The 13,042-nt window shown below is 40.5% G+C and overlaps 1 protein-coding gene across 5 annotated transcripts in view; it reads left to right on the top strand.

Annotated features, from left to right (window-relative positions):
- The first annotated feature begins 37 nt into the window (after positions 1–37).
- Positions 38–13,042, top strand: part of ZBTB1 (zinc finger and BTB domain containing 1) — a 22,942-nt gene continuing 9,937 nt past the window's right edge. The window contains exons 1-4 of one of the 5 annotated variants that reach the window (XM_085315020.1): positions 38–463; positions 2,610–2,710; positions 4,548–4,728; positions 8,885–12,167. In XM_085315020.1, the coding sequence (XP_085171146.1) occupies positions 8,905–11,034 (2,130 nt within the window). In that variant the 5' untranslated portion in view covers positions 38–463; positions 2,610–2,710; positions 4,548–4,728; positions 8,885–8,904 and the 3' untranslated portion in view covers positions 11,035–12,167. Of the gene's footprint in view, positions 2,711–4,547; positions 4,729–8,884; positions 12,168–13,042 lie in introns of those variants that run through there. The other 4 variants (XM_085315022.1, XM_085315019.1, XM_085315018.1 and 1 more) reach the window with 4 other exon arrangements.

The following is a 13,042-nucleotide window of genomic DNA, read 5'->3' as shown; positions in this document are numbered from 1 at the left end:
CTCTCTCTCTGTTTTTTTTTTCCCCTTTTCCCTCCCACTTTAGTTTTGTCGCAGTAGCTCAGTGAAAGGCGAAGCGGAGCTGAAGCCTGAAGGGACGCTCCACCCCGCCAGCCCGGAGACTTGGGTTTCAGCGGGGGCCGGCGGCGCTCGGCGCTGCCTTGGGGGCAGCTGGGGAGGAAAGGGAGCAGTTTTGTCACGCGAAAACAAGCCCTCTGCTGCTCGGGGAGCAGCGTTAAAAATCTGATTTCCTAAAAGCAATCTTCTCCTTTTCCTYCCCAGGCAGAAAGGTAGTGAAAAGAATAGAGGAGATGGGACTCCAAATTTTGTTGTGGCTTTTTGAGTTTGTTTTCTTTTCTTTCTTTTCTTTTCTTTTTTTAAGGACTGTTCCTAGTTCAGGTTCTCAAGGTTGCCCTGCTCACCGGCTGATAGACGAGTGCCTGTTCCCCTTGACACGTAGGCATTGGTAAATGGGTAGCGTAGTTTGGATGCTGTTTGATATTTGGATGTTTACTGCCAGGTTATGTAATTTGCCTGCATTATTTCTCTGATGCACTACAGTATCACAAGGTACAGCACGTAGTGCAAAACTGTCCGGGGCCGAAACAGTGGTGCGTTCCTCAGGCTTTTAATTACGTTAAACAAACATTCCTTTAATTAAAGGTGTTTGTTTAACATTCCTCATGACAGCTCTTGGAAAAACCCACACATCGGTAGTGAGCAAAGGGGAGGTAGGCTTCTGACTTCTGCTGAATTCGATCGTAAGCTTTTGTGGTGAGCGGGGGAGAAGCGTTTAGACCATATGGCTATATAAAAAACTGGCCAAATGTGAACTGTTGCAGTGCTGGCAGACCATAGCGGTGCCTCCCCTGCTCAGAGCTTTTTTTTTTTTTTTTTTTTTTTCCCTAAGCTGCAGCACAGTGACTTGACAAATCTCTACAGAGAGAATTTTGGTTGACCAGTCAGGGAAACTTGGAAGTCACAGGTCACGTTAGTTGCCCTCTGCTGCTGTTTGAGATACTAGAGGGCACTAGGTGGGCACAGGGGGTAGTTGGATGGATGAGGGATGGTTGCAGAAGGAGTAATTTGGGTAAAGAAGATGTGGATTTGTGCTGCATGGGAAGCAGGGAGAAGTAATAGAGGCCTTTATTCCTCAGTAGCTGGAAAGTTTTGAGTAGTGCAGAACAAGATCACAGGCTTAACAGATGCTTCAGCTCTGCTTGCACATTTTTTTTTTYCCACAAAAAGCAACCAGCATTGTCACTGGCGCAGGAATTTGCAGTAATGATGATGAGAATGCTCATATAAATCTGTGACCTTGTGTATTTAGATGCTTTCCAACTTGCATGTGTGAGGTTCATCGCTTCATTCATAGACTTCCACTGCTATTAACAACAGAAAGTCCTGAAAGTCTAGGACGGATGAAGCCTTAGTAATTACCTGCTTCATGGAAGAGAAAAAAAAAAACTCCTTGGAACTGAGGCAGTGAAAGTTTCTTGATCAAACTTGTAGCGTCCTTCCTCCTAGTTGTTACAGCTGGACTTCTCACTGGAGGTTTTCTGGACCTCACGTGTACATAGTGTCAGGAAACTAGTGCAGATCTTCCATTTTGACCAGTAGTTCCCCAGCTGTAGGGTTACTTGCCCTTCCTCTGCCTAAGCATGGTGAACACTACTGAAATGCAGAATTGGCTGTGTTGGTCCACAACTAGAGCCCTGGTTCAGGTAGGCAGGTCTGGTTCAGACGGCAGATGTGCTATGTGGGCACAGCAGCTGACAAAATTTGCATGAAGACCATTTATAACCTCAGATTTGTCTGGCAATTTTTTTCTTTGTATATGCTGTGCCTTTTTCTTTGTGTATGTGTGCACTGCAAAACCGTCTAGAATTAGCTAGCTGCTGCAATTCTTCATTAAACTTGTTTCATTTGATGTGGCCCTTAGTGGCTTTATACTTTTCAGTGCTGCAAGTAAATTTTGAAGAATTTAAGACCAGAAAGTGTAAATAAAATATGTAGTCTGACCTGTGTTTCACAGGTTATTGTGCTTCCAATAACTTGGTAGGCCGAAGCATAATTTGAAGGTCTAAAGAGATGGCTAAACCACCAAGTTGCCTCTTGAAGTTGAAAGTTGGGATGACTGAAGAAGCTAGATTAAAAAAAGAAAAAAAAGAAAGCTCATCCTTCAGTTCCAAGGCTAAAATTTGGTGTTGGAGTTTGTTTCCACTAATTCTTTCTTTCAGATATATCACTACCACATTGCCTGACAAGTTTTTGCAACTGCAAAGGTGTCAGATAAATGAGAACGCTATTTCTGGAATAATCTTTGGTGGCTGGAAAGTTACTCTCAAACACTGTATAAGCAAGCTTTCATACTTTTTACTCCATAGATAGGATCTAAAGATGCTGCAAGTGGATGGTGACTTTGAGGGCTTTAATTCAAACTTTGTTTTCTTAATTTATTCACTCATGTTCCCCTGACCTATTCCACATCTTTCAAGGAGTTCTTACTTGAGAATATATAACGTATTTTAACTAATTCTCAGCAGCTGAGAATCTTGACTGGTTAAATTTCAACTGCCGTTTCTTGTTTGTGGAAATCGATGCTGAATCAGCAAGACGACCCTGCATAGAGATGTGGGATTGAATGGCTCCGGTGGCTAGCGGTCCGAGAAATTTGAGCACCTTATTTTTCCCCCACTCAGATCTAAGCCAGGTATCTATTGAAACTCTAGCTATACAATAGCAAAAAGTGTCGTAAAAATTATTTGATTCAGCCACTGGGATGTGTATGAAAATTAGTACCTACATCATTGCAAACAGCTTTGTAACTCATGTGCCTCTAGGCAGCTGATTGGAAGCACTACGGGAGGAGGATAAATTATACCTTCAGACCTTTATAGTTCAAATAATGGAGCTTAATATGTAGTTTTTCCTTGGCAGGAAGTGGAATTCCTGTAAATGTCYTAACTCATTATCAAGGCTAAACCTGCAACAACAAATTGCAGCTTATCCATACATGCTGTTGAGGTGGACSTGATCCAGTGGTCATCTGTCCGCAAGTTCTTTCCCTTATTTGCAAAATTTGTGTAAACTGAGCCACCTCCTCAGACTCTAGCAATCTCAGTGGCTTCCTCTTGGTTATCTCTAGATGAAATGTGTTGTCTCTTGAGAACTCCACTACATGCCTAAACTTCTCATCTATTGTACATAGAGCTTAGCCGTGCAATGTAGGCGTCTCTCCTGAGCGGCTAAATGCTGTCGTTAGGAATCCAGATTCTTTGTTGGATCTGATCCATACAAGATGAAGTAACTCTAAGRAGAAGTTCTCAAGAACCAAGGTCGGGGTGAGATACGGTGTCAGAATGGATGGGGAATTTGGTCTCCATTGCCCGTGCTCTTGTTTCTTTGGATAACTGGGAATTGTTTTCTTGAGGTTTTTGTCTTGTTTTCTATTAGTGCCAAATTCTCTGCTCATTTATTATACTTTTGTCGAGTCTGTTCTCGGTTTCCAAAGAAAAGCAGCCAGTAACTATGCATGTAAGCACTCCGTTTTTGCCTGCTCAGCAGTGGAAATGCTGGGTTTTGAAAACCACCTACTAATTTTAGGAGCTGAAAGGCTCCTAAATCCTGAATATTGTGGTACATTTTTAAAAGGCAAGTTAACAAAAGAACTTTACCAGTGTCTTTACCAGTGTTTACTTCTTCAGTTTTAAAACATCTTAAAAGATTTAAATTTGAGGAATGGAAGAAAAGCATGGAACTATAGTAAATGGCTGCTCTTTCTGGTTAGCACACTTCTAAACAATATATTTGGTTAGACAGTGTTACTAGTGCAGCTTACCTTGGTGATGATAATATCTGAGTAGTAATTTTATATGAGTGGTGAGTCAAAAGAAGCAGTCTGAATCAAAGCCTAGCAATATAAAATTAAATATTTACTAGAAAAACAGAATGCATATAGTGACCTTGAGTTTAAAGATTAGCATGAAATTGCCTGAAGTATCTTCACTTTTTACCTTAATATCATGCTTTTCTAGCATACTTTTTTCAAAACACCTCTGCATCATTCAGTATTGCTCATGGCATGGCCAGTTTTGGGCTTACTGCACTAATCAGTCACTGTTGAAGATGAAATTACTTAAGTTCCTCATGGACTTTCCTGTGACATTTGTGACTACAGCATTTGGGTGCTTCACAGACGTAGTGAGCTAGTCAGGCAAAGGGCTATCATTGCTTTGAAATAGGAAACCAAGTCAGAGAGGATCAGAAGTAATTACAAATTTTGAATGGGCAAACTGATATGCACCGAGCATTAATTTTCCAAGATACTCAGCGTATAATGTACACAGAGGGTAACTTCCGTTGAGCTCAGTTGCTAATTGTGCTCCTGTGTACTAACAAATTTGACATCCAAAAAAAAATGTAAGCCAGACTTATCTATTAAAAAAAGGGGGGGGGCTGAAATGACTTTATCTTGGTGCTGACAACGATGGGATTGTGTTCTTTAGGGCAGTGTTTTTCCTTTTGAGATTCTCCTTTTCTTCCCACAGCCTCATTCACTTCACATCCTCCAAATTCTATACCAAATGTACAGGAGTCTTTCACTTGTTAACTGAAGAGCCCTACTGCTCTGCTCCGTCCCTGGACAGATCCAGAGTGTGTGCTCAGTGAGGAAGGTAGCCTTTGGTAAAAGGAGCATTGGAACACTGAACTACAATATATATGTAAAAGGTAGCTGARTTAATATTGCATTGGAATGCTTAATTGTGGCACTTAAATTTGAAACCTTATTTTGTTTTTATACAAGGGCCTGTTTTTATTCTAATGCTTGCTTTTCTTTCCAAAGCGAACTTCAAAATAGTTTGCAACACTGAACCACCCACATGGGTGATAAATGCAGATCTCTGCCATTTTAGCAATTGAAGTAACAAAATAATGGTAAATGTTGGTTCTGTGAGGGTTTGCTCTTAATGAGAAAGAGTTTGTCAGTAAACCTGTGGTGTTTGGTGACCACTGCGAGGGAATGGCTGAATGGCAAATTCAGACTTCAGTTCCAGTTTGAGCAGGTGATGAATTTTTTTCTGCCCATTTTCCAGCCAAATGATTGTTTTTATCTACACCCCACTTCTGCCCTAGATTCTGTGATTTGGCTCTTTCCTGATCCCTTACCCAAGTGGTTTCCTTCCCCTGTTTTAGATCCTCATTGTACCTGTATTTTCAYCCCATCGCTGCCACCTCTTGCCTCAGTATTTCCACGCAGCCTGGCTCATCCTGGCCCCCAACTCCCATAGCTTTTTCTCTCTGCTCATACAGTTCCCAGTCTCCACGTATWTTCACTAAGTTGACTACTTGATCTGGCTCATCAACCAGAACCAGCATCTTTTCCTTCAGACTGCCAGCAGGAATGCTGAAAAYGCAGCAGGGATTTTCTGCACGTGCTCGGTTTTGTGGTGCGCAGCCGTCTTAGCAAGCCCTGCATCAATTCGTGACTCTGCGGAGGTGGCATGAAGCAGAGGTCTGAGTGAAAGAGGTGTTTTCGCGCTAGGTGGGATGGCTCRGGCAGCCCCTGTATACCAAGGAGAGCTGCATAATGATGAAATGCTCCCAGCAAGGCTAAAATCTGAGATTTTAATTACTAACAAAGCAAGTCTGAAGTGCAAACAAATTGATGATTTTTCCTCCCCACCCCAGGCTTATAGCTTGGCCAAATTTAGGCAGATTTTCATGTTGTGACAACRTACCTAACACTCGGCACCCCTTCGCATATGAAGTCTCTCTTCAAAGGCTTCTGAAGGGGTTTTCTTTTCTTTTTTTTTTTTTAAGAAACTAATAATGTAGACATACAAAAGCTTTCCCTTAGCCTCATTCTTGGAACTGTTTTGGGTGAAATTTTCTGGAAAAAATATCAGTTCAAAGCAGACAATTTCAAGGAAACTTTTTGCCTTTGCTAGCTGAAATGTGTTAGTTAAATTGGCCAAAACAGGCTCTCGTAATGGGAAATGCTGGCAATCATAAATACATAGTTATGTACAGCAGGTTAACAGAGAATCCAGAGGGAGGATGTCAGTACTTATGTTAATATAGATAAGTTTAATCATTTTCTGTGTTTTAATACTTGCTTGTCATACCTCTGTGGCAGAGGCCATGTACATATCCGAGCACCTTACCTTCCTGTTTGAGCAGACTGAAGCTCAGGCTGGTTCTGTCCAGAGCGGTGGTAGGAGATAGGCATTGCCAGTGTGTCATTTTTGTATATCAGGACTCAAGGGCTGAAAGCTCTACAGAGTTCCTCTGTCAGAAAAGGAAATACCTTTTGCCTTTTTTCAAAGAAGAAGGAAACTCAGAAAAGATGTGCCGGCTGCCAGGCCGTTCCCACTGTTTTGACATGCCCCCATGTGCAGGTGCGTGCTGATACTCTGTGACCTTCTTTTTGGTGCACACTTGCTGCTTGTACTGCTGTTTTTCTGTTAGAAGACGCAGTGGAATACTTTCAGTATACAAAAGTTATTTTTTTAAATGAAAAAATCAAACCTGCCATTGTAGGGGAAGAAGAAGATTAAAACTAGCAATTCCACGTTCTCCCTGTAGCAATCCTGAGCCTTTTCTTGTACTGATGGCAGTACGCACCAAGACGCTAGCAGTTTCTTAGACTGCATCTTCTCACTATTTCTTGTTGTTTTTCAATCAGTTCTTTCCCAATACTCAGCTGTTATTCTTAATACTTGTATGTAACTCAATGTGTAGTGTCAGGTATCTGATGAATTACCTCAAATCCCAAACACTTTAGCACTTGGAAACACGTGAAGTGGCTTTTATTATTGCTTGATGTCGAGAGCTTTGTTGTTRTTCACAGAAGCATCTGAAGTTAGCAAAGACTTGGACTAGAATCGATTTTTCTGTAGAAAAGGCAAGAAATTGTTTCAGAGATTTTTGTATATACAAAGCCACCTTTTTGCATGTTAGTAAGAAAACCAATTAATGAATTTTGTATAGCAAATTATATTTCAACAGTGGACATAGTGTGCCAAGCTGSTGAGAGAACTGTGGCAGGGTATTCACTTTGAGTTTTTGGGTTGGAGGATTGGGTTCAACCTAAGTCTTAAGCTTCCTGTTGCCAGCCAAGGTYGTGTGCTGGTAACGATCCAGAAATACTGCTGTATGAATTGGCAGGAGGGAACATGACTGGGCAGGGGTGAGTGCTTTCTTGTCTAGAAAGCCCAAACGCGTTGCTTCCACAGTTGTCCCCTATAAAATGAGGAAAGAGAATAATGACTAATATCAGGTCTGCTGCTTTACAAGTTTGTGGTGTCACCTGGCTTGTTAATTCAGCGCTGTAATTGTGGAACTGGATTTCTCTGCCTGTATCCAAGCCTCTAGGAGATGTAAGCTGTCAGGGAGATGATGGTGAGGGAATAAGAAAAAAGTCAGGGTGCATTTCTGTGTGGGGTTTTTTTTTTTTGTTTGTTTTAATTTTGGACAGCTGAGAGAATGGAGAGATAATATTCCTGTCACAAAGCAAACCAGGCATTTCATTAGGAAGCATATTAAACTGTGTTTCATATGTTGTTTGTTAGCTTGTACTTTATTTATACAGCTCTCCTACAGTTATTTCTATTGTTTGAAATAGCCTTTCACAATGTTGAGAATGCTAAGTGTTGCTTTAGGCTTTTCTTTTCATTTAGAGTGCTTTTTATACCTTCTTTTGCTTTCTGTGTTTTTGGTAGGGATTATATACATCAGTAAAGATTTCTGAAAATGAGCAGTGACTGGCTACCGTAGCTGGCTTACGTGGTTACAGTTTACCTCCTGTAAATCAAATGCACRCCTCCTGTTTACAAGACCATTCTTCTGGATAGTTTTATTAACATAAGAACAACACATTTTCTTTCTCTTCTCTGTTAAGGCCAAGTTAGTCCTTACATTTTGTAACACTCTTTAGCACTGAATGAACTTTCCCTCTAGCCTATGCAGATTTTCAAGGCTTCATTTCCCTGTGGCTCCATCTCTGGCTTGCAGACCTTCATGGTCCTCCGTTGTTGAGTTTCTCTTTGTCCAGTCTCCCATCTAAACGCTCTGGTTGTGTTACACTGCTCTGAAGGAGTGGTTTTGAGAGCAGTTAGAGGCACAGCGTGCACCACTTCCTGCCTCTCTGCAGTCCATGTGGCTGTCGCACAGCTAGCCTGGTGACCATGCATGTTGCATGTGGGATCTAGTCTACCCTGTGTTTATGAGACTGCATTTGTTTGCAGTTCTAGTTTGCAAGATGCCTGCCAGATAAAGTTGAGAATGTCTCTGAGTTGCCCTAAAGTTCAAAAAGTATGTGGATGTAGCCTTTGTGGACGCTTCACTATCTGTTTAGTTTCCTTAAAGGGGGAGGCGGGGGGTATGCCTGAGCTGCAGTTTTCCAATAATCTRTTCCGTCGCATCCCTTAGATTGACAGGTGAAAAAGGCAAGTCGAGACTGAACAACAATTTCTTACAGTCCACTTGTACAGGCATTGTCCTGGGAGCATCTTACAGATGTCTACCTTACTCAGTTTTTGAAGTTCTGCATCCAGAATTMATATCTGAAAATCTGGGCTGTAAAACTTTGAGCTATATTTGCTAATTATATTCTAGCAGCATTATTCTGTCATATATGTGGTGGTTATGTTTATTAGCTTAATAGTTTTGTAAGTCTAATTGTGAGAACATGGAATTACAGATGTTTTCATTGGCATCAATRTTCTTAAGTAGTTACCAACAAAGACCTCCAGATAGTAAACTGYACCACAAACAGTGTGAGAATAGGAAGATCTAGAGACGAAAAAGATGGCAGTTCCTGCCTACACTTAAATAAATTTTGCTTTGTGTGCTCATGGTATAACATGTCTTCTTCTTTATGCAGGGCTATAACTGAAGCACAAGATGGCAAGAACCAGCCACAGCAACTATGTCCTTCAGCAGCTAAACAACCAAAGAGAGTGGGGCTTTCTCTGTGACTGCTGTATTGCTATTGATGATATTTATTTTCAAGCACATAAAGCAGTCCTTGCTGCCTGCAGCTCTTACTTTAGGATGTTTTTTATGAACCATCAACACACTACAGCCCAGCTGAATCTAAGCAACATGAAGATTAGTGCCGAATGTTTTGATCTCATTTTACAGTTCATGTATTTAGGAAAAATTATGACAGCCCCTGCCAATTTTGAGCAATTTAAAGTGGCCATGAACTATTTACAGCTGTATAATGTACCCGAATGTCTAGAAGATATACAGGATACAGACTCGTCTAGTTTAAAATGTTCATCTTCTGCTTCTAGCACGCAGAATAGTAAAATGATATTTGGCGTAAGAATGTATGAAGACACGGTCGCTAGAAATGGCAGTGAAGTAAACAGGTGGGGCATGGAGCCGCCAAGTTCAACAGTAAATACGTCCCATAACAAAGAACCTGATGAAGAAGCTTTGCAGCTAGGCAGTTTCCCTGAACTATTTGATGTCTGCAAAAAAAGCACCACGTCTAAATTCTCTCACACAAAAGATCGCGTGTCCCATTCACGCCGTTTTGGAAGAAGCTTCACCTGTGACAGCTGCGGGTTTAGTTTTAGCTGTGAAAAGTTACTGGATGAGCACGTGTTAACATGCACTAACAGGCATTCTTACCAAAGTGCCAGGTACTATGGTGCTGACAAAATTGACTTTAACGAAAAAGACTCTTCTAAAATACTCTCTGGACAAACAGAAAAATATAAGGGGGACACAAGCCAAGCTGCTGATGATTCTTCATCTCCTGTGTCAAACATTACAAGCAGAAAAAGCAGCACAGTTGCATCAGAGACATCAGGTGAAGAAGGAAGTAGGGCCTCTGAGAGGAAGAGGATTATTATCAAGATGGAACCAGAGGACAATCCTGCAGATGAGCTGAAAGATTTTAATATTATTAAAGTGACAGATAAAGACTGCAATGAGTCTTCTGACAATGATGACCTTGATGATGAACAGGAAGAGCCGCTTTACAGATACTATGTTGAAGAAGAGATCAGGGAAAAGAGAAATGCTCGGAAGACTTTAAAACCCCGTTTATCCATGGATGAGGATGAAAGAAAGTGTTTAAAAAGTCCACGGCACCTTAGCAGGAAAGCTCCTTCAGTGCAGGAAGATGTGGAGAATGCTCCCTGTGAACTTTGTGGGCTAACAATCACTGAGGAAGATCTATCCTCTCATTATTTATCCAAACACATAGAAAATATATGTGCCTGTGGCAAGTGTGGTCAAATACTGGTCAAAGGTAAACAGTTACAGGATCACGCACAGACCTGCGGAGAACCCCAGGATCTGACCATGAATGGTATAAGAAATTCTGAGGAAAAAATGGACTTAGAAGAAAATGCTGAGGAACAGTCAGAAATAAGGGACATGATGTTTGCAGAGATGCTAGAAGACTTCAGGGACGGTCATTTCCAAATGAACAGTCTTCAAAAAAAACAGTTATATAAGCATTCTGCGTGTCCTTTCCGATGTCCTAATTGCGGTCAGCGTTTTGAAACTGAAAATCTAGTGGTTGAACATATGTCAAACTGCCTAGAGCAAGATCTGTTTAAGAATTCCATTATGGAAGAGAATGAAAGAGATCACAGGCGTAAGCATTTCTGCAATCTTTGTGGGAAAGGATTTTATCAACGGTGTCACTTGCGGGAACACTATACTGTTCATACCAAGGAAAAACAGTTTGTTTGTCAGACATGTGGGAAGCAGTTCTTAAGAGAACGCCAGTTGCGGCTCCACAATGATATGCACAAAGGAATGGCCAGGTATGTCTGTTCCATTTGTGATCAAGGAAACTTCAGAAAACATGACCATGTACGGCATATGATATCTCACTTATCAGCTGGAGAGACTATATGCCAGGTCTGCTTTCAGATATTCCCAAATAATGAGCAACTGGAGCAGCACATGGATGTTCATCTGTATACATGTGGAGTATGTGGAGCAAAATTTAATTTGAGAAAAGATATGAGATCTCACTATAATGCCAAGCATTTGAAAAGAACATAAGCATAAACATACTGTTAAAGCATTAAGTTGTCAGCAGAGAGAACACCAAAGCAAGGCATACAGTATAGTAGACAGAAATTGAAAAAAATTATTGAAAATAAGTCTCTTTTTTATTATTTTTTTTAAGACCCTCTTAATCATAGGTGTCTATTTAGGCTCATTAAGTATATAGCTTTGAAAAACATCATGTGTTTAATTATTACATTTTCACTGTTTCCTAATACCAGTTTCTGTTCTTAATTTTATTGTTTACTAAGTAGATATACAAATCATTATTTTTAAACTGTAGATTAAAAGCACAATGTTACCCCTTCACTGACTGCTATTAAACAGTTCTCCGATCCATGTCCATAAGATGAGTGCTTTAATATTTCCCTGTGTTGTTTCTTCATGTGCAAATTTTAGATCACAATGATTAACATGCAAGAGCATAATTGTTCATAATCCTCAAATTAATTTTGAAAATTAGAAACAATGCCAAGAAATAATCCTTTGCTCTCTGACTCTGCTGTAAGGGCAGAGCCAGCTGTCCCATTCCTCTGCTTCTTGGCTTTGTGGAAATTTGCATCCCACTGTTCAGAGCACATAGGCTCAGTTAAACCTTGCAGGCTTGGATTGGTGTGCACGAAGGGAAAGGGAGTTAATGACTGTCACGATAACCAAGGAATTTCCAGCTGACTGGTCATTTTCCAGACTTGAAATTCTGGCAGAACTGTAACGGGCACTTCTGCTGAACAACTGATGTTGGCCTTTTGTTTTCTATCTGTACCTGTGTGGGTATATATATATATAATCTGCTTATCGTAATATCCAAGGGAAGAGTGGTTATGGTGGATTGCTAGGAATGCAGAATTGTGATTTGCGTTGAAGACTGCATTTCTCAACCTAGCTGTAAATGGGTGCCTTGCTGTTTTTGTTGGAAAGTTAAAAGTGGGATGGGTGTGAAGATAGTTCTGTTGCTTGGGGGGGAGGGGGAGGGAAAGGGAAAGGGGAGTGCGGCTCATGTGAACCTTAGATTTTTTGTTTCTTGTTTTCATGATACTTTCTGAATGTTCTGTTTTTCAACAAGAATATAACGAGAAAAGACTGCAGAGTTTGCTTAATAAATGTAAAGACATTTTATGCCTTTTAAAGATTTTTTTTCCTGATTTTAGCATAGCCCTAATCTTTGTAGCTTGTCACTTAATTTAATTGAACTTAAAAGTCCTACTGTGTGTCAGCTGACATCAATTCAGCAAGGCTGTTTGGCCTTTGCAAGAACAACTGGCTTTGACTATTAGGCACCAGCTGTCTAAATGTTTGCCAAGCGCATGATTTTTAATGGGGGAAAAAGCATCCTAGTATTAAGTGGTGGAGAAAACTATTAAAAAATAAAACCTAGCAATACTTTCTCCTTGTAGATCTCATTTTATCAAAGAGGGCAATAACACTGTCCCCCTACCAAGCCATGGAGAGAGAAAAGTAATTTAGATCACCTTGCATATCAGTGGTGGAGTTGAGAGCAGAAGCCAGTAGAAGCTCAGCCCAGGGCTTTCACTAATTGTCACTGTTAGAATTGAGTTTTGACACCTCACTGTTTCAGTTACAAGGGATATCTAGCTCATAAAGCAAGATTTTAGACTATATAAAGAAACTAAAGCAGTGGATTATCTCCATTATAATYATCTAAATTAGCAACAATTCTCTTACATTTATTCATTTTTAAATGTGCATATGAATTTCTTGTGATTGTTGGAGATGTGGATGTCTTGTAAGGCACAGTGATGGAGAAAGGAGTAGCCCAGCGATGAGGCTTCAGTTCTGAACTTGCAGCTGGCCCTGAGAAGAGTGCTTCAGTTGCATTTTGATCCTTTAGCGTTTTGCCCTAACTGCTCAGTCCTACTTTTTTTTTTTTTTTTTTTTTTTTTGATGGTGCTGAAGCCAACAAAGTCCCAAGTAACACTGGGACAGAAAACACCACTGACATTAATGCACACTAGTGTTTCAGTTATTTCAAAGCTTCTCCCTT

This window comes from Rhea americana, unplaced genomic scaffold (genome assembly GCF_003343005.1).
Source record: "Rhea americana isolate MKP2758 unplaced genomic scaffold, rheAme1 scaffold_42, whole genome shotgun sequence".
Classification (NCBI taxonomy): domain Eukaryota; kingdom Metazoa; phylum Chordata; class Aves; order Rheiformes; family Rheidae; genus Rhea; species Rhea americana.
Note: the sequence above shows the minus strand (reverse complement) of the source record. Positions and strands in the feature narration are given on the sequence as shown.